The sequence below is a fragment of the Podarcis melisellensis genome (genome assembly GCF_964234715.1).
Source record: "Podarcis melisellensis genome assembly, chromosome: 14".
In the NCBI taxonomy this organism is placed as follows: domain Eukaryota; kingdom Metazoa; phylum Chordata; class Lepidosauria; order Squamata; family Lacertidae; genus Podarcis; species Podarcis melisellensis.
The window spans coordinates 16,037,291-16,062,636 of record NC_138546.1 but is presented as its reverse complement, the minus strand read 5'-3'; the positions used below and the strand labels follow the sequence as shown (position 1 = coordinate 16,062,636).

The 25,346-nt window shown below is 41.5% G+C and overlaps 1 protein-coding gene across 3 annotated transcripts in view; it reads right to left on the bottom strand.

Annotated features, from left to right (window-relative positions):
- Nucleotides 1-25,346, bottom strand: part of IFT140 (intraflagellar transport 140) — a 281,216-nt gene that overhangs the window by 254,435 nt on the left and 1,435 nt on the right. For all 3 annotated transcript variants that reach the window (XM_081887923.1, XM_081887921.1, XM_081887922.1), the window contains exons 2-17: nt 24,818-24,973; nt 23,727-23,948; nt 21,801-21,922; nt 20,427-20,569; nt 17,277-17,449; nt 16,186-16,277; nt 14,804-14,910; nt 13,454-13,602; nt 11,777-11,980; nt 10,570-10,642; nt 9,679-9,770; nt 8,568-8,695; nt 7,495-7,612; nt 6,418-6,548; nt 2,789-2,939; nt 1,777-1,908 (exon numbers count right to left, since the gene is read on the bottom strand). In XM_081887923.1, the coding sequence (XP_081744049.1) occupies nt 1,777-1,908; nt 2,789-2,939; nt 6,418-6,548; nt 7,495-7,612; nt 8,568-8,695; nt 9,679-9,770; nt 10,570-10,642; nt 11,777-11,980; nt 13,454-13,602; nt 14,804-14,910; nt 16,186-16,277; nt 17,277-17,449; nt 20,427-20,569; nt 21,801-21,922; nt 23,727-23,948; nt 24,818-24,964 (2,184 nt within the window). In that variant the 5' untranslated portion in view covers nt 24,965-24,973. The remainder of the gene's footprint in view (nt 1-1,776; nt 1,909-2,788; nt 2,940-6,417; nt 6,549-7,494; nt 7,613-8,567; nt 8,696-9,678; nt 9,771-10,569; nt 10,643-11,776; nt 11,981-13,453; nt 13,603-14,803; nt 14,911-16,185; nt 16,278-17,276; nt 17,450-20,426; nt 20,570-21,800; nt 21,923-23,726; nt 23,949-24,817; nt 24,974-25,346) is intronic.

Here is a 25,346-nt window from a genome sequence, read left to right as displayed (position 1 = left end):
CCATTAGGTAATGTGTTTACATGGGTGAATTAGGGTATGCATCAACTAGTATCAACAAAAAGGCCATGCCATATTAAATGTCACAAAAGATATCACATCATCAGATATGTGGGGGGAAATAGACAGTGAATCTTGAGTTTACTGGGCCATTGCAAGCACTTGTGAGTTGCAATTAAGGGAAGGCACTCGCACATAGACTTTTTCTCTCATGCCGCCCACCTCACTGACATCAAACCTACTTTTCTAAGCCTTCTAGGACTTTGTGCATAATCTTTAAGTAACAGGAACTGAAACAATGAAATCCGGGTGGGGGAGGCAAATTCATTTAATAAAGGCCAGCAAATGATACTTACGTAAGGTTTAAAGACAGAGCCTCTCCAAAACAACAACTTTTGGCCAGCAGAAATGAAAAAGAGACAGAATGATAGGAGCAGCATTTTATTTAATAAAAAAAAGTATGTAGACAGAGTGAAGAATAAAACAGACAAAGCAGAAATAGTGACAGAAAATGCAATGAAACAGACAATCTGCCTCTGTTACATTGAGAGTATATAAACCTCAGGCATGGCAAGTATCTAAACTGCAGCTATTGAGGTATTTCTTCTGTAATCTAGATGTGCCGTTTCACCCCAGTAATGTATAAGGAATATGTTATCACAGATATTCTTGCCAAATCAGGATTTAATTTTTCTCCATTTCCAAAATGCCAATGCTCTGGGTCTTGCTCTCAATTGTAATGAAGATGGAGATCAACTGCATAACCAGTATGAGTGGTGCTCTGTGCGTCACTCAAAAATGGCAGCATGGCATTGCTCGATGTCACATCATCACTAAGACTTCCAGTTCAGTGTTAAAAAGGCAAACCAAGAAGATGGGAAGCATGTTGGTGGACTATGAACAGATTATACCATATGGAATTGGGCTGATCATGCTGCTTTTTTCTGCTACTTCCAGAGTGTCATTCTATGCACATTTGAAGAGCCCCAAATGATAGAACAGTGCAAACAAATCAAATCGCTTGTAATTTCTAGTGATTTCTTATTTGCATTGCTACTTAATTACCTCTGCTGCTGTTGAATGGAAGCTCCAAAGGATTTCATCTGCCCCCCCCACCTACCTAGTCTAAGGTCCGGAGAGTGGATATTTATATTGTTGTTCTTCCTGGAGCCTTTATCAGTCACCCCTGAAACCAGGGAGTGGCTAGAAATTCAGACTATCCAACTGTCCAGATGGTGAAATGTCCCACTCCTTGGAGGGAGGGGTAACATCCGGTGCTACCTGGCAGCAGTTGGCAGGTAGCACATTTTGAAGTGGAAGAAGCTATCATCTCCTACGGTCAACATGAAACCATAAAGGAGAAGTAGTTGGAACAGCCACCACAGAAACATCAATGACTGCACAGTTAAATTACTGTACTGTCCCTCCACAGCCTTCATTAGTCACCACTGTCTTAACAAAACAAAACAAAAAACACAACAGGACTTCATGTTTTATGTAACTTTGAACTGCAGGCTGAATTTGCTTGTTTTCCTATTCCCTTCCTATCTCTTTATACTTTTGTATCATGTGTACAAAACTGCAAGGCTGCAAGTGTATTAGATTGTAAGTCTGCTGTAATATTTGTACAGCACCCAGGAAGACATTAGGTGCTTTATAAATAATAACAGGCAAGTCTCAGTTTACCTTAACCTGGTCCAGAGAACAAAATGTTTCCTGCATGGAGACAAGGGGGAAGCTTTCAAGGATCAACTCTTTATAAACTCTTTGACCACTTACCTTTTTGGCAAAATAATAATGTGGCACCTCCATGCCCAAAAGAGACCGGTAGGCTGATGGCAATGGAAAGCGATCATGAAGCAAAAGCCCATGCTCTTCAGTACTGAAGAAGGATACGATCAAAACATCCACCTGGAAGGGGAAATTGAACACTATTTGGGTTTTATGGAGCAATATCCTTTTTACAGTTTGTTTTTATTTTCCATTTTCACTTGGCAGAGTTCTTAGTTAAACAACAGAACACACACCTGCTACGAATGGCCAAGTTACAGGGATCCTCTCTAAACTGATCATAAAGTCACACCACAAATCAGCAAAGAAAGACAGTAACAAAGCGTCCTGTATTTCAGGAACAAACCACCTCTTCACTCAACAGGGGAAGCCCCTGCAAACATTTATGTTGACATAAGCCAACCACTTTGCTGAAGAGGAGCTACAAAAACAAAACAGAGCTATATATTAGACTGCAGAACAGAGGAAGCGGCTTATACCAAGTTAAACCTCTGTTTATACATGGGATGAGGAACATTATTTCTCCTGAGGGCCACATTCCTTCCGGGTAATTTGCCACAGGCTGAATTTTTGCTGGTGGGAGGGGCTGCAGCTGGCAGTGGGTGGGGCTATAGCCCAAAGTGGGCAAGGCTATCCACAGGCAACTGTGATCACTCAGAAATAATGGAATTCTACACATGTGCAGAGGTTATCCCCCTTTTAGACACTCTGCAGGTGAAAAGGTGAAAAATACCTGAATTCTGGAACCGAGAGGAGGCTCCTGGCTGAACCCTTCCTTATTATCAAACCCTGACAATCATTTACGCTAAACAACATGTGAACTGCTACTGTCACAATATTTCATACAGTCAGCCTTTTTTATTTTAAGTTTCAAGACATTCAAGAAGGATTCCTCATGGCAACCAATTGAAGCATTCTAGCTAAACCCCTGAGCAGAGTTAACATCAACAACCAATCCCTGCAGTGCAACAAGCCACAGGAGAATAGGAAAAAGACATACTGAGTTTTCTTCTGATTGCTGATTCTTGTCCAGGGACTGCTGACTTGGGTTCCGATCTGTTTCACACACAAAAAGCCTTGGTTCGCTTTGATCCCAAAAGTGACTAGTAGGAATACGATCACTCAGCTCTGGATATTCAGAGGTGTTTCTCCTACATGGACAACGCAAGTATAAATCCAGACCACAACTACTTGTAAAGCACACATAATTAGTAATCAAAATATAGGGTGATTTTTGGGGGGTGGGATGAGGTGGGGGGGACAAGCAAGCAAGAACCAGTATATGCTGGATTTGAAACTGTAACAGAATCAGATAAGTGAGCTCCAGCTAATGCTACATGTGATAGATACCATTAAAGACATATTACTTACCCCTTGAGGCTATACTGACAACTGATAGCTGAGTTAGTTTTATTAAGGTAGAACGTACAGCACATTTGCAATCTAACAAAAGAACTAGGACACAGAAAGAACTCTTCTCCCCGGCAAATCCCACCCAGCATGTATCATGTACACAGCATCTTGGGCTCCATTGAGAAAATGTGGGATATAAATGCAATAATGAACAAGCAAATATAATGTCTAGGCCCAATTCACAGTTCAAGTCCATTGGATCAAGGGTTCTTGAGCCAGGGATCCCTGAAGCCTGAGCTGGGACCTGCACAATCCATACCCTGAGATTCTGCACCCACTGGGGATCTGAATCAGGACTTCTGTCCCAGGAACTCACATCCCCATTTCAACCTGTCAGGGTACGTAATGTGCTTGGAGAGACTTTTCAGGAAGGAGATGGCATGCTAGGCTCTATTGCCACTTCTGAAGGAAGGGTGAACTGGTCCTGAATGGCTTTAGTTAATTCTTAAGACAGCGGGTGGCGCTGTGGGTAAAACCTCAGTGCCTAGGGCTTGCCGATCACATGGTCGGCGGTTCGAATCCCCGCGGCGGGGTGAGCTCCCATCTTCGGTCCCAGCTCCTGCCCACCTAGCAGTTCGAAAGCACCCCTAAAAGTGCAAGTAGATAAATAGGTACCACTTTCTAGCGGGAAGGTAAACAGCGTTTCCGTGTGCTGCGCTGGTGCCGGCTCGCCAAAGCAGCTTCGTCACGCTGGCCACGTGACCCGGAAGTGTCTCTGGACAGTGCTAGCCCCCAGCCTCTTAAGTGAGATGGGTGCACAACCCTAGAGTCGGACACAACTGGCCCATACGGGCAGGGGTACCTTTACCTTTAAGACTCAAGGACTGAAAGCTGCTCACCTGCAGCTCTCCATGGTGCTGCAACTAAAAGCCTCCCTTGCCCCATGGGCATCTTTGTTGAGGACAGGACAGCCCAATGCTAACTCATTAAGAGTGCAAACGCTTACAATTAAATGATAGAACCACAGCAATAAATGCATATTCCAGAGGGAGAAAAGAAATAAGCCAACACGTAAAGGTACCCCTGCCCGTACGGGCCAGTCGTGACTGACTCTAGGGTTTGCGCGCTCATCTCGCTCTAGAGGCCAGGAGCCGGCGCTGTCCGAAGACACTTCCGGGTCACGTGGCCAGCATGACTAAGCAGCACTGGCGAGCCAGCACCAGCGCCACGCACAGAAACGCCGTTTACCTTCCCGCTAAGTAAGCGGTCCCTATTTATCTACTTGCACTTAGGGGTGCTTTTGAACTGCTAGGTGGGCAGGAGCTGGGACCGAACGGCGGGAGCTCACCCCGCCACGGGGATTCGAACCGCCGACCTTACGATCAGCAAGTCCTAGGCACTGAGGTTTTACCCACAGCGCCACCCGCGTCCCAGTAAGCCAACACATAGGGCCACATTATTTAATCAACTCTCTCCAGAATCTCATGAGAACATGAGGCCCACCAAATTTCAATTGGGGTTAGTGTGTACAGATGAGAAAGACTGGATGGGAACACACCTCCCCTATAAACACTATGAAAATGATGCTGAACATTGGTTAACAGGTGATCCAGTTTTACAGTGACCCCTGGTGGACTGTTTAAATGTTTATAAACTACATTTCCATTTAAAACCATAATCAAAAGCAGCACTGAAAGCAATTCTAAAATCACAGTGATTAATATAAGAGAAAATAAAAACTAAAATTATAGATAAAGCCAACTATCAGCAACAAAACAAGTGCCAATAAAAACTTGACTAGCTGCAGATTTCTGTGCAGTTTTTTTAAAGAACAGAGTATTACAGAAACAGGACATAATGATCTTATAGGTGAACATATGTGAAAGTGAAACTGATTCATCTATCCCTACATGGCACTACTAGATAGATAATGGTCGGATGGCACTACTATCAAACACTATAGCTTGTTGTTTATAGCAGCTTATTCTTGTGTGAAGCAGCTTTAAACTCCCTCCGCTGGGTGAGTATAGCAGCAGTGCTATAATGCAAAACAATAAGCCAAATAAGGCAGACTCCAAATCCAACTAAATAATTAGGAATTTTGGTGGTTCTAGCTGATGATACTTACATAAGGTTTATAGACAGATCCTCTCCCAAACAACAACTACTGGCCAGCAGAAATGAAAACAAACGGAATGACAGGAGCAGCAAAAAAAAATGTAGGGAGGGAACCAGTGCACACATTAATACAAGTAAAGTAGAAATAATGACAGAAAATGCAGCATGTCTTGTATGAATGGTACTGTGTACACCACGCAAAAAGAATGGCAGCATGGCATTCTTCCTTGCCACATCATTGCTACTTTATCATGGTGCTTCTCAGAGTCTTCCAGTTTAGCATTGCGGTGCTAAGCCAAGAGGAAGGGAAGCATGCCAGTGGACTGGGAACAGAATATCATGCACAGAGCTGGGCTGGTACTGCTGCTTTTTCTTAGAAATGTTAAGTCCCCCTTTGTGGCAGTCACCCCTGCCATTGGGAAGAGAGAAGTGCTACAGTTACCTCTATAAGGTGATGCTCCACCCTTAGCAACCAAAACAACTGGTACCATGGGAAGAAGACATGGAGCTTAGCATTAATTGATAAACTAAACTGATTATGCCCAGCTGCATAAACAGTAAATATTGTGAAGCTTTTCAAAAGACTAGGACCCTTTATCTCTTTTGTGGAAAAAAATATTAGTGCTGTTCTGTGAACTCTTGCACAAGAGCTAGCAGAAGACTTCTCACAGACCCATTCCACAAGGGGTTGTGTTTAGTATAGTACGTGAGCGTATGTACGTGTGCACGCGCGCATATACACACACACACACACTATACAGTGGTACCTTGGGTTACATACGCTTCAGGTTACAGACTCCACTAACCCAGAAATATTACCTCAGGTTAAGAACTTTGCTTCAGAATGAGAACAGAAATCGTGCTCTGGCGGCACAGCAGCAGCGGGAGGCCCCATTAGCTAAAGTGGTGCTTCAGGTTAAGAACAGTTTCAGATTAAGAACGGACCTCCAGAACAAATTAAGTACTTAACCCGAGGTACCACTGTAGTATATCAAAGAGTAAATAAGAAATATACAGGCTGTACTGTGTAACTTCTAAGTGGTCAATAAAGCAGTCTTCAGGTGAGCTTGTGCAAATAATTAATGTTTTTTCCACTCTCATTAATTAATTCACATCAATAATCTCTCCCTCCACCTCAGGCTTAAAAAGCATTCTCACCCTTCAGCCTCCTGTCCAATGGAGATCATCTCCCTGGCATCCTTCTGTTGCCCAGATTGGAAATCAAACAGAGTGACTGTGTCCATTTCAATGTCATAAAAACAGATCTTGGAGTCAAGACTCCCATCAGCCTACAGAAGTATAAATAAGAAAAGTTGAACAGGAAAAGACAGCCTAATTGTCTCATTCTAGTCACTATGGTTCATAAAACTGAAGATTAATAAAAAACAATCTGGGATGGAAGAAACAGAGCAAGAAGAAAGAAATTTATAAAGCAGTCAAGAAGGTTCTCTAGGTGTTCTCAAACTTGGTCAAGTAGTTCCTCAAATCACATCGATTCTTGAATTACCATTGTTTTAAGATGCATAATGCACAAATTTATTTGATTTTATTTACCCATTATAATATATGCTTGTGATATGTGTGTGTGCATATCTATCTATCTACCTAGACAGTGGAGTTTATTTGAAAAGTCAAACCCATCTTAACACCAGCTTTTGGTTTCAGCCTGTACCTCCAGTATCTACAGAACTGGCAGAGTTGAAGAAATAATCCAAAGAAACATTGTACTTTGCAATCCAGAATAGCATGGCATGGGAGAAATCTATTCTATAACATTCTGGACTCCATGTAGAAGCTTTCACTAAAATCACACTTGTGATGGAACCTGTATGGAAGTATGGAACCTGTAGCTGTTTGTCCTGCAGTGTGATACTGGCAATTTAGTGCAGATGGCTGCATTTTGGTAAAGTTGGTTCAGATGTGGTGCCAAGCCATGGCTGAGTGTTATGTGAATGACCTTTTGTGTTTGCCTGCTCCCTCAATCCCTTGTGTGCTCCATTTCTCCTGGTTTAGTGCTAGTCCTGGTTTGCAGGCAAATCATGGTTTCCCAATAAATCAGCTGAGAAATCAGAACACGAATGCACATAGGTAGTTCACAGAGCATCAAGCTATGGCTTGAACGCAGTCTGTAATAAACTGATCACAGATTCGTCCCAACAAGAGATTCATTGTTGGCCTAGCCATTCCATGCCCCATTCAGGTTTTAGTCATAGGCAAGGGACAGTCCAGACTCACCTTGTTGATGAGGATGCTAACTTTGTTGCCACTTGCGTTACACTTTACAGATGCAATCCCACTAGCGCCTGGAACCAGATCACCCAGGGCCTTGCTACTCGAGTGTGCTTTCGCCTCCCTGTGGGGGAGATGAGGCAGTTAGGGCAGTCTGCTCAACAAGAGCAAGCTCTTCACCAAAATTATGGGAATATGTGCATCTTAATAAAATCCTCCTAGTTATCCAATTTGGTCTTAAGATAGCTGCCTTTTTGGTAACCACAAGAGTCATTTCTGGCTCATTTGTGAGTCATTTCATATATTAATTTCTCACACGACCCCCGCTTCTTTGTAAGAAGCCAGCGTGTATCCTCATGTGCGATGACTTTTTTTTGCTCTGCACACATAGAGCAAAGTTCGCTGAGGCTAACTGTAGGTTCCCATTGTGCCAATACTTGGCAAAACATATAATGTGCATTTATGAGAAGCATTGGCATATGTCCCATTCGCCTACAAAGCAATGATATCCACATGGTAAGTAATCTTTGAGGAGCAATCCACAGTGAGGAAGAAAATGGCTCATTATGTTATTAGTCAATATCATACCAGATGGAATTACAAGTTCTTTCCTTCCCACACAAACTCTGCATGCCTGCTCTATGCTAGCAAGCGCAACCATGTCAACTTCTGCACTACAAGTATAAAAGAAATATCACAGAACACACCAAAAAGTATGTGACACAACCAGTACTGTGCCTGACCTACCTTAGAAGTTTCAAAAACTTCAGCATCTACAAACGTTCTACATGTTGAATCATGAAAAGAAATTATACTTGAGCCATATTTTAATACAAACAGAATTATCTATGATCATGGTCATGTCTGAAGCCTCTTGCAAATTCTGAGTCACTACAGGTCATCTCTGCTACACAATTGTAATTCTTAAGAAATTCAGTTTTTATTCATTACATAAATCTGTAATACAGCAAAAATCTACCCCTCATATTTTAATGTCAAGAATAATGTTTCAATGAACCTTAAATTTAAAAAGGAACCAAAAGATATATAATCAAGTTCCATTAATTATTTGTTTGTACCTGCGAGAAAGATCAAAGATTTTAAAGTGAGCCAGGTCTGTTCCCACAGTCAAGAAATTTCCACAGACACTCAGGAGGCATGGATTCCCTTCAGATTCAGAGAACACCAGCAGCTGCTTTACAGTGCCCTAGCAGAGAAAAAGAGCAGCAACTTTAAAACCATCACTTTCCTTTCATTGATATATTACCACAAAAGACCATTTTGAATCATTACCAAGTAGACCCACAGCGCCATATCTAACAAAGACATCAAAATGTTTGAAAAGAAAAAAGTTACCCTCCACAACTGTCCAGTTCTATAAATCTGAAACTTTAACATCACATATTAACTGTAGGATCTATCTATCATCTATCTATCTATCTATCTATCTATCTATCTATCTATCTATCTATCTAAATATTTGGGGCCCCAGTTTCCAAAATAGATGTCTGAATGTTATATGTCATCAGCACACACACTCACAGGAAAGAAACAACAAATTATGAAGTATTCCACTGTCCCAGCATGGGAGTCTGGCACTTAACTTCTTCTGCTACAGTAGGGATGGGGAAGCTGACGCCTTTCAGATGTCACTGAACTACAACTCCCTTACATTTTATTTATTCGAGTTATATCCTGCCCTTCCTCCTGATGGAGCCCTGACCACTAGCCATGCCAGTTGTGACTGATGGGAATTGGAGTCCAAGAAAATTTGGAGGTTTCTTACCTCAGTTTTACAGGAAACCATAGCACACAAATGAAATGAAATGGGGGTGGGGGGAAGAGACTGGAAAAATTAGATAGTTCTTCCCCTCAAGGTATTTCCTCCAATTGAGGAAAAATGTTGGATAGGGCAGAGATCAAGGGGAAAGGCCATTTTTAATTAATTTTTGTGGTCCTCTGTGTCTCTACACAGGATTAGGCTGCCAAGTGCGCCTTTCTGATCTAATCATCGCCACTTTTATGTAAGCAGGTTTGGCAGGAAGGATAAACAATGACATTACTGTTAACTGGCCTGATTGTATTGGTAAGACTGCCTTTAGTTCTGCTACCTGCCAAATGTCACCCTGCCACCCTTCTTCGTGAGGCAGCCGCCTGCAATCATCCTCACATAAAAATTGGCTTGCTTACCTGCCAGGTGCGAACTTGAACACGATTTGGCTCAACTGTGTAAAGATTTTCTTCATGCATAGCCAGCACGGGGGAATCACAAGGGAAAGAACCTGGAACCACATAAGAGAGAATGTCTCCATTACAATCGCAACCTATTGAAAAAAACAGTTAAGAGTTCCATCCAGATGGTCCATAAAATATGTGTAATTTCCAATTAATCATCATCACATTCTTCCATCAATCAGTGTAGCACTCAGCAAAATGATCACTACTTTTCTCCTACCTTGTCTTTCATGGAGTAATTCAATCCAAGATCAAATGTAAAAATGTATATGAGGCTATATTTTTAAGTACAGCAAACTGCACTACAGAAAGTCTTTCCAGATACTTCCTCGGCACCATATTGAATAAGGCTCCTAAGGTAGCATGGGCAGGAAAGAATATTGGATCTTACTGCACCTACTTGACTTCAATACTATTCAGAGTTTATAAAACATACAATGCCTGCTTTTTAACCGGATCCAATAAAAAGAGCACCAGGGACGCAGCCTCCTGAACATAGTGAATTCACGTGCTCAGTCTTTGGTAATTATATTCTGCATACTTTTATGACTCTGCTGCCTCCCTGGGCCACCATTTATATAGACTGTATATGGAGAGGTACTGAGTCTGGATGTGGGAAATCTCCACTCATCACTAAGTAGTCTTGGGAAAAGCACTACCTTCCAGCACAGCCTATATCACAAGGCAAAAAAAAAACCCAACAAGCACCATAGAGAAAGGATGGATTGTAAATATTAAATACATGCATACATACAGACATACATACTTTGGCTGTATAAACATCCTCGGGGTACTTTGCATCCAACATCCACACTCACAAGTTACTCTGAAGTCCCTTCATCTTACCTGAATTTCGTGCAGTGGCAGCTGAGAGTTCGAAGATAGCAACTTGCTTTCCATTCCAGAATGCTACAGCATCCTAAGGTTTGCCACAGAATTTTTTAAAAATGCATCTTAAAACTTGTGCTTTGCAAACAGAAAATACATAAAACCAGTTTTTGCTAAATGCTACCACCCTTTACTACTAGCAACCCAGGACTAATTTATCAATAAATTGCAGTGTTATGGCAATTAATTTGTTTGAATGACAAGCCTATTTTCTATTACTTATATTTTGTTCCATAAGCAATGGAAATTCAGGAGATGACTCTATGGGGAATTAAAACCAGAATTTATTTTTTAAAAAATGTCTTCATGGAATATTCTTATACTATTATGAGAGAGATGGGGGGGAGTTTTATACCAGATTAATCTGACAGTAAATATGTAAAATGAATACAAATGAGCTTCTTCAGACTAAGACAGTAAGAAAGCAGTGAAGGTGTTCTGCGTCTTGTTGCTAAGAAAGGATGTTACACCCATACAGACAAGGCTTTGCTCTGAACTGCTAGACTTGTTTAGATGTCATACAACCCCACCAAAGATTCAAATCCACTCCCCTCTGCACCCATGCAAATATTTATGTTAACATCAGGGGGCTAGGAAAACCCTATGGTAATTTCCCTCCCTACAGGTAACAGCAGGAGGAGGTTGGGATTTGGAGGCTGGAAAAGCCTTGCTATAGCAGTTGGTTGTCATATGCTCCCTCTCTCTTGAGGAAAACCTTGCAATTTTGTTTTTGCACAAAAGATGATAACAGAGTGCTGTCTGCACCTATATGAACTTGCCAAACAGCTGAGATTATAATTAGAGTCCCTCCTCCAGGTATCCTTGCTTGCAGAATTATCGGAGTAGCTACCAAAGAGAGGGCCTTTCCTGGGCTTCTAACCCAACTGTGGGAACCCCAAGGAAGGTCTGCCTGAAACATTTGTAGTTATCCTTTAGGTCTGTCCTGTCTACTTAAGGTTTTGGTAGTTAACCAGAGTTAACTCTCATTTATTGTGTGTTTGTTTAGCTGTACTTGCCTGCACAGTATATGCTTTACTGGCTGCTGTGTCCATTATCACTGCTGCTCTGCATCCAATTTTTTAAAATAAACAAACAACATATTTTCCATCCCCCCACAAAGAACCCCAACCTGACAAGAAAATCTATTGGCAGTGATGCAAGTTACCTTAGTGCAACACACGCCATTCACGTGCATGTCGATGCGAAGATTATCAGTCATTCCTGTGCTGAAGGAGGTAATGTTGAATAGGTTTGGTGAAATTTGCACCACTGCCACTTGCTGGTGAAAGTGTGACAACATTGCCTGTTCATTAAGGATTGCTACAGAGCCGCCTGTGTTTATAGCCAACAAATTTTTTTTGGATCCCCACTAGAGACAATATGAAGAAAGAGAGATTAAGTATAACAAGTAACTCATTTTAAATAAGAAAATTAACACAATGCATTTGAACTAGAGCATTGGATTCTTAAAAAAGCATGAGCAAAGAGTGAATACCACTTACATTATTTCTTTTTTAAAATGTTAACTCAGTGAAATTCAAAATTCTATAGCAGTTTTCATGCTTGTGGATTTGGAGTGGAATGGGAATTGGCTTCTGGGCTAGCTCCAGGAGCACCTAACTAACTGGAAGCACTGATACAAGAAGAGCCTGTGCTGCCACTACCCCTCTGGCCCACCCAAGGATGTCACGTGGCCCTTCTTTGACTTAGGGGATTCCTGAGTGAAGTCCTAGCACACTTACAGCCTCCTCTGCTTCATGAGAGTCAATGAGTGCTAAAGCAGGTTGAACCCCTTTAAATCAAGAGGCTCCTCTCAACAAAAACAGAGATAGCTATTGAGATAGAGCTGTAGTTCCTATTTAAAGCTTGGTCTGAGAATGACTGCTGCTGAAGCAACATCTGTACCCATGGAGTCATTTTAAAAAAGTTTGATCTTTTATCATGTTTTTAATATTCTGTTGGGAGTTGCCCAGAGTGGCTGGGGAAACCCAGCCAGGTGGACGGGGTATAAATAATAAGCAAACAAATTAACTCATGGCCCTCTTGACATCCTGCTCCCATCAGTGCCGGACAGCATAGTCAATGTTAAAGGAAGATGGGAATTGTAGTTCAGCAACATCTGGAGAGACACAGGTTCCCCTAGAGTCTAATAGTGTGAAGAAGACTACTGTCTAGTAGTATGGAGGGGCTCTCTTTTACAGCTCATACTCAAGGCAGCACGCCTGGGCAACACTGGTTAATACTGTAACTTCTGATAAGACAGAGTATATAGAAATTTTGAAAGCAGTTCCCAAATTGTTTTAATTTTACCTGATGTGACTTCTATAGCTTACAAAACTCCTCTTATGTGGAAGGATATATCCTATGGAATTTTGATGAAAAACTAGTTGCCAGCTCATGAAATCTTATCAGATACAAAAATTTGTCATGGTTTCTGTCCTCTGTGAAATAATTTTTAAAGACAGTTGGGGAGGACTGGGAAATGTACAGATGTTTCCTTTTGCAAGTAATTCAGGAACCATGAGTCATGTGAAACCAATGTGCCAAATAGGTCGGGAGGGGAAACCAGCAAGATTCATAAAAGTTACAGAAATCAGAGGCACACATCTGCCCAACGAGAGTCCAGCCCTACGCTACTATAATTGGACATGCAATCATATATATGCATACCTACTTAAAATAGGGGTTGGGAGAGAAGAGCAAGGAGGAAGGGTGGCAGCAGCCTGTTTCAGGCAGTTTGATCTGTGCACCAAACCTGCTTACTGTTGAACCATCCTCCATGGTACACACTATTACACGTAAATAAACAAAAAAGTAGAAAGGAATATATTCACTGCTTTACCTGTATTTGAATTATATTCCCCTCAAGCTCAGTAGGTGCTTGAAGCTTCCAGCTGTCCTTGGCTTCCTGTGAGCAAGTGCTTTGGGAAGGGGATGCCACCTTCCTCCACATGGCTATCTTCCCTCTGTCGGTGCCAGCTGATAGGAGACCTGCAAAGTACACCACACTCTTCTGATCAGGTCAACATCAGCATCATTTATATTGGACTATATAAAACCCAACAATCTATCACGCTCTAGCCTAAGCAATCAAGACTGTATAACACAACTTGCGTTTGGAAAGGGATGGGAACCCTGTGGCTCTCAAGGGGTTGTTGGATTATGATTCCCATCATCCTGTCCATGCTGTCTGACACTGATGGGAGTTGTGAGTTCCAACAACACCTGGGGGGGGCACAAGTTCCCCACCACCGTGTAAACCTTTGCCTAGTGTATGCACTGTAAGAAGAATCCCCAAGAAAAGTAATCAGCTTTTCTCTACAGATGTGGCAATGGCAGGGAAGCTAGCAACAAGTTGTAAAAATGAAAGGTGCATATAGAGGAGCTAGAAAAGGACAACAGGGTAATAAAGCCCTAGAGTGAGGTGTGGGGTGATGAAAAGAGGAAAGGATTGAGGGAGATATAGAGCTTGGAGGAAAAGGGTAGGAGAAGTAGAGAAACAAAGGATTTCAGTTTTAACATTGAAGGAGACAAGAATGGCAGCCACACATAATACTACACTGTACAAATAACTTGAATCTGTATTCAGGACTAAGAACACTCCATAGCCCTTGGTAAAACTTGAATGTTTGGCACACAGCACAAATGCTGCCTCCAACAGTGGCTTGGGATATTAAGGGGAAATTGATCAGTGAAGTGTATTAAAAGTATCTGTACCTCCAACTGCCTTTCACTTCTCCCCACTGCTCAGCACCTATCTCTGGCTTCTTTGCCAGCCTGGCCATATATTTCTTCCAGATTCTGAACAGCATTCAGTGTCCAAATGGCACAAAATAAAGTTTAATGCTAGCAGTAATGTATTGCTGCCCTGTTACCTGCACCGAGCCTTTAGAAGTGGAAGGCCAAGGAATAATCTATGTGTGAAGGCGAATGTCCTACCTAATACCTGTTAAAATTCCTCTTACAATTCATATGTTTATTTTACAAGCTCCTTCATTCTGTTAGGGATTATTATTTCAGTAGCACAGTTCTCCAGTCACATTTATACTACATATAAGAAAGTTACATTTTAATTTCATAGCAATTTCAATAGATACTTTCCACCAAGCAGAGTGTAATTGAATGAATACCATGGGACTGCAAATTTGAATAACTGGGTCATCAGAAGTCAATGAAAGAAGTTTTTCCTCACCTTTAGCATTGCAAAAGGAAACACAGTTGAGGCACTCTCCTATTTCAAACCCAAGCTGCTCATCCAGATCCAGTACATAGTTCTCACCTTTCTCCAAATCCCAGAACCTACAGAGAAAGTACAGAGGAGGGTAGATAATAAATCACCTTGTCAACAGCTGGCCACAGGCACAGATCCTGCCCTCAGCTTTTCTCCTCCACATTTGCCTTTTTGGTGTAGCTTCTGCTCTTTTGTAGCAACCTTTACGCACAATGAAGTCCTCCTTGCCTCACTTAGCACTGCTCCAGGGAAGTAACAGCTAATGGTAGAACACACTATAATGGCATACTGGGCCTTATCCTGGATTGCTATGCCTTATCCTGGGGCTCTCCACATTTGGCGGGGGGGGGGAGGGCGGCTACTACAATTCTCCCCATCCCTATCCATTGCCATGGCGTGTCAGAGACCAGGCTGAGGAGTACAACTCTGATGAGGAATGGTGGGAGCCTACTCCTATCCCTGCTCATGGCCAGGATCCTGAAACTCCACAGGAGCAGTGGAGGAGTGTTGATTCGGAACAGTGGTTTGCTGAGGGTCACAGTTCGGAAGATAATAGTTGGGCAGAACAGTAATAAGAAGAAAGGGAAGGGAATGAGATAGCAGACTCTCTCTCACTGGAAGATGTACATCCTCTCAGTCCCAAGGCTAGGAGATTAGATAAGGTGGCTTCGCAAAAGGCTCAATGGCTGAGAAATTAGGTTGCTAGGAGACGAGAAGACAGAAGTGACTAGAGGGAAGTGGGAGGAACCTTAATTAGGAGCACCTGCACTCTGAGAATGGTCGCTTGTTCTTTTGTTGCATTCATTAAGCATTTTTGTTACTGGTAAGAGACTGCTTTCTCTTTGTACTACGGCCAAGTGGGGAGGAAGCCAAGCTCCCAAAGCCTGACATGGTGGCTGGAGCTGATGGGAATTGTAATCCAACATCTGGAGTGCACCAGGTTGGGAAGTCTGCTATAATCCTTTTAACAACAACACTGCAGCATTTACATAGCACATTTCAAATGTTCCAAGGCCTTCACATACATTCTCCCAGTAACCCTTATGGCAAATCCACAAGCTAGAACAGCATTATTATTCACATATTTGGGGGCAGAGGTTGAAGATAGGAGGCTTTCCTAAAGCCATCTAGCAAGTGTGTGGCATAGGCAAGATTTGTTGAATCTGCAGCTCACATTCTTATTGGCCCTCAATATGGTGACCCTTTAAAATGGGGGCAAATGGTTCACAATCAGGCTAAAGACACTGTTCAATGAAATTTATCTGAAAAAAGACATAGTATCTAAATAGCAACACAGCCCACAACCTGGTACTAAGCCAAGCCCCCCCTGCCAGTTTTCTTACCTGAGAACTGTTTCACCTGTTGCTGCTATAAGAAGGCTACGGTCAATCAAAATGATATCAGAGGAATGACCCATTCTTCCACTCAGCTTCACCTGATAAGTTATGCAAGGAGACAGTACTGAAAACACAAGGTACTCTCTTTGTCTTACTTGGCAGCAATGGGCTTGGGGTGGAATCATGGCAAATAATGAGGTTACTTCTCAGATAGCTCATGTTTTAAGGCTTGAATGTATGTTTTTAGGTATCAGTGTCAGTTTGCTTACAGTTGTCAGACGATTGTACAACAAAGAATCTTACAGGGCTGTAAAAACTAACAAATTTATTACAGGATGCATCTGACAAAGTAGACTCTAGTTCACAAAAACATATGCAGCAATAAATATCTTTAGTCCTCATGGAACCACAAGACTTTGTTTTTCCTGCGACAGATTAAAACAGCTATTATCTTATTAACAATCCTTCCTATGAAAGTCAGCAATTGCTGTCATTTTACAGCTAAGGGTATGAGGCTGAGAAAAACCCTGCCCAAATCACACACAGAGCTTCCTTGTAAGCAGATGATTCCTCATTTGCTTCACTGTCAGGGACAGTTCTACACTTGCAGAAGCAAGTGGGGACATCCTCCTGTGGCTCCAATTTAGGGTAAGTGTTTCGTTGACAGCTACACACTGAACGTTTTATGCTGTCTTAATATGGAGTTGGACCATTGGTTCCAATTAGGCCAATGTCTTCTCTGACTGGTAGCAGCTCAGACCAACAGGGGTCTTTCCCAGCCCTGCTACCTCACCAAGGAGCATTCTTCATGTAAGACATACACCGTACTACTAAGTGTCCTCTCTTAAAGTTCATGGCCAGCTGAAATACATGGCTCCAACCTAGTGCAGTGTAGCTCAGCGGACTCACTGTTTTAAGCAAGAATGTTCAAAAGGAGAGAACACTTCAAATACTCAACTAGCATCTGGAATCCTAATTTCCACAATGCACAATAAGTTGCCTTCAAGATTCTTTTGTGCAGCCTGCAGACTAGTCAGAAAACCAAAGAATCAATTTTCTCTTCTAAATGATGTTATCATACAGCCTACGGTGCCTACCTTCAAGACCTCCTCTGCTTCTCCCTCAAGAGAAATTTTGTGAAGAGATAAGAGGAGAGTCTCCGTTATTACTACCAATATATCTTTTTCCATGAAAAGCAGCTTTTGGACTGAACTCTCTGTGGTCAATGCCTGGCTCGTTTTCCCCCTCTCGTTCACATAATGCACAGTTCCTGCAATGAAATCAAGGTTGATTGATTCTGGTACATTATAATATTACTACAGCTTAAATAAAAAGTAATACAGGATCAAGCTTATTTTGCTCAGTATCCATATTGCCACAGACTTATAATACAGTACTGTATTACAAAACAGGCTTCTCCCTTGGTTTTAGTATAGCCAGGTCATTTCAAGAGAACACTAAGTAAATCCTGACAGATATTGACTATTGCAAGTTCTTGAAATGCATCACACCAATTTACCAGAATGGAGGTTAGTGGGGGGAAACAACAACAGTACAATAGGAATTGCTTTTCTGTGCAGGTCAAGATCCAAAGCTCTTAAAGCAGGCTGGCACTACTTTAGCATTAATGCCACCTACCTTTTTCCTACCTGTATAATCTACTTTTCTATGCTTCCAAGCAAAATAAAAAGTAGAAAAGGTACCCAATAATGTCTACTGTTTGGGAAAGTGTGAACCACTATTATGTTCTTGTCAAACATTATTATAAGGCACTTGTCAAAGGTTGGTTCATGCATTACACAAAGGGAAATCAGAATTTATTACCCAGTGAACAACAGGGAGCTATAACCATTCACATCTTCCTGTAGAATACACATATCTACAAAAAGATTTCTATCCACAGCTTACTACAATTTTATTTTATTTTATTTTACAAATGTACAGCTAAGGAATTTTAATGACACATCTAAAATGTATTATTATTATTATTATTATTACTATTACTATTACTATTGGGTTTTTTCATCCTAAGGACCTGGGTGGGTTATACTAGTTAAACATAATGCTTAAAACAGTTTAAAATAATGTAGTACATTGTGTTCCTCATATGCTAACTGCTTTAGTTAAGGTATCTGAAGAAGTGTGAATGAACACAAAAGCTTATACTGTACCCAGAACAAACTTAGTTGGTCTCTAAGGTGCTACTGGACAATTTTTTAATTTTTTAATTTATTTTGATTGCTTTAGTTAAGGCATATCAAAGCACCGTGCAAACAGGTTTTAAAATAACCATGTACTGTATGACAGGAAATTGTTATTTTTAAAAATATTTGTTTACTTCTTCACAATTTGACACCAGAAAGGGTTCTGAAGCTAACTGGTTCTTGAAAAGGATTAAAAAGAAATCTCAAAACAAACAAAGGGAACAACTATACTTTTTAAACCCTTAACACAACACAGAGAAAACATTTACAAGCAAAATTCTAAACGCAAAGTAATTCCCTGTACTGATGGCCAGTTATTACAACTACAGAGTTGCCCCTCACTTGCATAAAGCTCCTATAGAGAGATTCAAAGCTTTTAATCAGAGAGCTAAAAAACAAAACAAAAAAGGCAATTAAAATGACTGAAAAGCCTAGGTGAGTGGAGCACCATTGTAAAAGCTTTAATTTGATTAGGATTCCAGGACTTTCAGGCTTGGTTTGTTTGAAAGTTCGAAGTGGCCAGGATACTGCAAGACCACCCACTGTTTCAAGATCCTTTATTAGTATAGAGGTACGGGCTGTTTGGGGCTTTTCATTGCCCTGTAGATAAAGTTTCACTGCAGAACCACACAAAGGCTCACTTGGAAAGTTTACAAGAGCTGTGCTAATATGAGGACAAAACTTATATAGGGTCTGAAAACAAAAGGCAGCAAAAAATTAATGCACCATAAAGAGACGGTAGGATAGTGTTGAAATGGGTATTTCTCACTTTCAATATCAACAGCGTAAATGATGGGAGACCAACATGTAGATTTTAGAGCAGTCAAATAGCTCTCCCTTACTCCCCCAAGAAGCAACTGTCCCTTATAACACAAACCTGTAGACATCCAATAAAGCTGAATATTGGAAGGTTCAGAACAGATAAAAGCAAATATTTATTCACACAGTGAAGTTAAATTATGGAACTCGCTCCCACAAGAGGAAGTGACAGCCACTAATGTGGATGGCTTTAAAAAAGGATTGGACATATTCACTGAGAAGGCTAACAATGGCTATTAGCCATGATGCCTAAACTCTACCTCCAGTCAGAGGCAGTAATGCTTCTGAAAACCTGTTATACAAAACCACAAGAAGACAGAGTGCACTTATGTTCGGGTCCTGTTTGAAGGTTTCCCATAGATGGGTGGGCATTGTGAGAAGAGGGTACTGAACTAGATGGGCAATTTTCTTCTGTCCTTTACTTCGTTTTGGCCCACAGAAGGTATGGGAAAAGGCAAAACTTGTATGATTTAAAGATATACCTCTACTGCTTACCACTAGGTGGGGCTGTGCACCTACAAACTAAGAGACTATAAGAGAAGGTAGATGCAACAATATTGGTTTTGTCAAAAGCAAAAAAGTAAAAGAAAAAAGAGTGCTATTCTCATTTGGCATGCAGCAATAAGATGTAGACCAAACCAGTATTGTGGCATCTTGTATCTCTTACAGGGGCCAATTTGGAGGTACACAGCCCCATCAAGTGGAAAGCAGTACAAGTGCGTTTTTAAATCATGCAAGATTTAGAGGCCCCTTTTTACGATGTCCTTTTCTTCTTCAGAAAGGAAATAACAGAATACAGTATAGTAAAGTTGAGTCTGATAGAAGCGAGTCTGAAGAAAGTACTTTACTGGCAGCGGTGCGACACTTTCACCTTATCAGTATTCTCCTGCAAACCTGTACTGCACTGCACCTTTAATCACAATTTTACTACTACTGTAGTCTTAAGAAATCAAATTTGATAGAGTTTAACAAATACTATTATACAGTCAATAAATTCAGTCATAAAGTCTGTTTCCACAAATGATGTTTGTCTAAGAAAATAGAACTTGGAAAAAGGAGGATCTACTGATATCTTTCACCATAAGAATGGGAGAGAATTGGACCGGAAGGATCATCCAAACCATTCCTTTCAGATTTATTTATTTTTTTACCTCCTGACAATATATAAGCAAAGAAAGCCTCAATAAAGTGATTTTTCCCACCAGGCTACAGCAGTTTCCGTACCATCTGTCACACTGATGAAGAAGGACAGCCCTTCTTGCGGTCCCATTTTCAGAGGCATGCCCATCCCAGATTTTCTCCAGTTAAACATGTCCAGGGCCTTCTCATCTCCACTGACTGCAGCTTTTGCTAGCTGTACCAAGTCCCTGCAGGCAACAACACAGCATGTTATTTTTGGCTCCTTTCTTAGAGGAACTGTCAGAAGCAGCCATCGCTTATGACAAAGGGGAAAGCCTCACTCCAGGCCTAGAGCAGAATCCCTCAAACTACTGCAAACATGATTTCCAGTATTAGCTCTTTTCCAGTATTAGCATGTTTCTGGACGTTATTAGTAATTAAAGAAAGTACTGAAGGTTTTATGTGGCAGTTTAATTTTGTGCTAGTGGTGTGCTGAAAGTTTAATGTTCAAAAACAGTGGCTTTGCTCCCTGCCCTTCTCTTTGCTTCTGTTCTTTCTTTTTGTTTCTGTGACAAGCAGCACTTTTAATCTGCTCCAAGGCCATTTCACCTTCTGCCCCACCCCGCAATGACACTGTGGAAGGGCCAGTGTCATGGCCATCATGGCATAGTGTCCTTCCAGGGTCACTGCCAAGGATAAAAAGATGCCTGTGGGGTTAGATTACTGTAATGTGTTTCACAAAGGGCTGTTTTTGAAAATCAATCAGAAACCTCAGTTATTTCAGAATATGGCAATTTCAACAGCTCTAATCTGAGTAAAACCTAGTTGAATACCACCCCCTGGTTACCAACAAGATCTCACCACAACAAAAGAGATTTTGCTTGCTGTGTGTTGACAAATCTACACTGCATTCAGAAACAATTCTCTCAGGTCTTTCATAGCTTTCGTTGCTGCTTTTTGGTATTTGTTGTTATTTTTCTTGGTTTTATTTTGCTTTTACTAAAATTTAAGTAAGACACTTTTAATGGTAAAAGCACGAAATAAATTTTCCAGATAAATTAGAACAGAAATGGAGATTCAAAAGCGACTAACATGAGATAGGATGTTGCAAAACTATATCTGGACAGAGAGCAGGAGTGCAGCCAGAATAGAACTGGTGATGGGACCATGAAAGCAGAATAGAAAAGCAGGTTCATAAGAAGGCAAAGGATCTGGGCATGACACTGAAAAAGTAGATTAATTCCAATAGAGGATTTAGGAGGAAGACAGACAACAGTAAGTAGCAAGGTCAATTAGAAGATGGAGTAGAAGCTTTAATGAACATGAATGGTGGGAGTATATGAGTTACAAAAACACTCAAAATAAGAGGAGGTCTGATCCAACATAGATACTGTTGACTGGACACTGAGGAAGTCAGCAGGTCCGATTCCACCTGTTTTCTATTGCCTATCAGAAGTCTGGCCAGAGTGTGCTACTTACTCGCCAGGAGGGGGTGGTCGGAAGATGCAGTAATTGAGATGCTTTCCATATTCATGCTTAAGCAGAGGGGGGCCCTGAACTCTACCCCGCTGGTCCATCCTCCATAACACAAGGACACCAAGCTATAAAGGTTACAAGAAAAATTAAGAGAGTTGACACAATGCTTTTATTACTGGCATTTTATACTGAGAATTGTGGCGTTGTTTTAGGATTGTTTGACAAAAGCTGGAAATAAGCAAGGAAAGATAGAAAATACATTCAGAGCCAATTTGCTTTGCCACTCAGAGCACAACAGCCTGTGACATCTCCCAGCTGTGCTGCTATGTGCAAAGGTGGTAATACACATGCCAACAGAATGTGATAGAGACAATGCAAATCGGCTATTGGCATTCAACAGAAGAGAACTTGAAGGGCTGCCCCTGCAGCAGTATGTCAAACCTGGATCCAGCCAGTGGCGGAGCTTCATGCTCCAGCACCGGGGGGGGGGGGAGGCGGAGGGCGGGGGGGCGCGTGCCCTGGGGGCATGGCATGCAGCCTGTGGGGGCATGGTGCCCAGCGCGGGCAGGGGGCAGCTGCGATAGCACCCCACTGGGATCGCGCTGCCAGGGGCACTGCGCTCCCCCCGACTCTTCGCCCACCAGTGGATCCAGCGCATTGTACCACATGACATCAGCATACACATGACAACATTAGTCTCTGATAGCCAGTGCTAGAAAATAAACATGAACAGATTGAAAATTGCAGCTGCCATGTCATATGAGCGTCATGAATAAGCCCAAAAGTTTTTCATTTCCAATTACTTTCATTTTTTTAAAGTAGCCAAGCAAAAGCCCTCTGTTCATCTACAGTGCACTGACCATTCTACATCTATGCTCAGTTTGCTAATGCATCCTCTTGGAACATGGGTCGAGTGGGCTTACAGGTACCTGCAATCTCCACGCACACCCCGCAGGCAAGTACTAACTTTCAAACAGGAAACAGACAATTTTAATAATAAAATTTTAAATCTCTGGAGCCAAAGCCACCTCCACAAACTACTATTAATGCTGTTGGGTTTTTAAAAAACCCAGAAGATCCTGATGACAGCTCTCCCATATCACCTGGTTTGACCCTCATGTTGCTCTCTTTTTCATTTTGCAGACACAAAGCAGAGAAATATCCTCTTTTTCATTTTGCAAACACACAGCAGAGAAATATCACTTTAATGTTGACAAAACGGAACAAGCTGTGGAAACATACACTGAGCTTTTTGCTTTTCAACAATACCGTATATTCCTGTCTGTTCAGGACCTTCCTGCCCTCTTATTTTGATACCCTTGCATTAAACAACGAAGAGGTAACACAGCTCTTGAAAAAGCAGACAGAATGTGGTGCATGAGACACAATGTGCTGTCACTTCAGTTAGCCACACACAACGTGCTACACACTGGCAACAGAATTCGTCACATCAACAAACCAGTCGAAATAGCACAGACTAAATGAGTCCTCTGGGGATTGTATAGCTCAGACATTCTAAAACAACATAGACAACACCAAAAGGGTAGGGTTGTGTCTTGAGGGGCTCCTACACTATAAAGGGACTTTTCTATTCATTTCCATATCACAGATAATTCCCAGCATTCCCACAGCAAACACAGGCCAATGGAGGTTTAGAGCTAGACAACTGTACTGTCTGTACTCTCAGAAGTCAATATAGTACGCTAGAAAAGTAGTCCTAGGTAACATAAAGTCCTGTGGATTCTGGCACTCCATTCCCAATATTGGCCTCCTACTTTGTTTCCTGGTCCTTTAGAATGCCTCTTCCTATTCTTGTCCCAGGACACTGTTGCCACCTCCACATTTCTTTCAGTTTATTATACAGCTGCATGTCTGTAGTACCTATTAAAACTATGTTCATCAAAGAACCATTTTGATTTTGCTACTTACTTTGTCGCCAGAAACTAGTCGGGTGCCATTAGTACTCCAGTTTAGAATTGTAATATCAGCATTATGGTTGGAGGGTACCGCATGATGTTCCTTGTCCTGCTTGTTCACCACCACCACGTCGCCCATCTCACAGCCCACGGCCAGTATCAGTTTGGTTGGATGCCAACTGAGGCATGTGGCCTGGAAGCTTCTTTCCAAGTGTGCATCACACACATATTCCCCCTGCGAACAACATGACACAGATCTTTTTTACATTCCTTCTTTTCAGCCTTCTGAAAAGTCAAGCATTCTGCGTTCTCCAAATAAACTGGTGTTCTACCTCCAGGGGTCATTCTAGCTCCTATCATGTGTGATACAAGAAGTCCTCCTTTTCTACCTTCCACTGAACTAATTATGTTTAAAAGAAAGTTAAAACTACACTGTAAGCTGAATTTTGTTGCTGGGTAGAATGTAGAAAAAAAGGCCTATTGTTTTGCTCTGCAGTGCATAAACACACTAGGAAAAGGGTTTGCATTGGGGTAGCCCTCCAGATATTGTTGAACTTCCTTCCAACTCCCATCAGTCGCAGGAAAGATGCTTTCTTCCTCCTACAAGTTGGGCTTTTGTAATTATTTTTAATGCTTTCTGTAAAAGTCTAACTGAAAAAAACAACCAAAAAAAAGGCCTCATCGTTCTTCTCAATTGAGAAAACAAAGGGTAGGCTCTTCTCTCTCTCCAGGTCTTGCAAAAGGTAGCACAGAGGATGGTGCTTTCTCTAAAGGCCCAACTTGGAAGAGGGGAAACCCTCCGTTTTCCTTTCCCAAGACAAGGTGGAAAGGAAAAGTGTTTTATATCACATCTAATCAGAAGCCTGTGGGCAGAGTGTGTGTTCTTAAAATATTTGCACAGCACCTATAAAACTTTAGACATAATAACAGCAAAGTAATAAATCCTGACGTAATTCAATGGATTTAAAGTGAACTAGGACACTGTGTATATATAACACATAAAAAACTGAGTTTAACAAAACTGAACTTCTGTATCTTTACAGATGCAGCAGTGTTCAAAGCTAGTGCAAAAAAAGAAAAAAGAGAAAGTTTTAGAATGCTCACCTGTTCTAGAAAAATATCCACACTGCCACCAGAGTTTAAATTAATAGATGCGACAGCCAAAAATGGCTGCTGAGGGTGCCAAGCTATGTGAGAATGGCGTCCACGGGACTCGAGAGCTTCTATACGATGATCAACGTACACAGCCATGATAAAGAGCTACAACACAAACAAGTATTTAGAGACAAACTAACTGTAAAATAAGTCCTGAGCATCAATAGGAAATGTAGTCTAATCTACATATTTAAAAGATATAAAAAATTAAGTATTTTTGCATTCCATTACAGTGCAAACACAAGGAATTTAAATTTATACTTTTTAAACAGTAGCCCTTCTCTCCCCACCCTACCAAGGTGAGACGTGGAGGGGAAAATGCAGCATATGTCTACCAAAGCTCATCAGTGGCATTATTTCTGCCACCCACCAGCAGGTCAGAAAAACCCTTGCTCCAGACAGGAGCTGGGAGATGTGATGTCCCCTACAAGGCACTGGATCCTGCAGCTCACTAGGTCAATCTGGTCCAGATTCACTG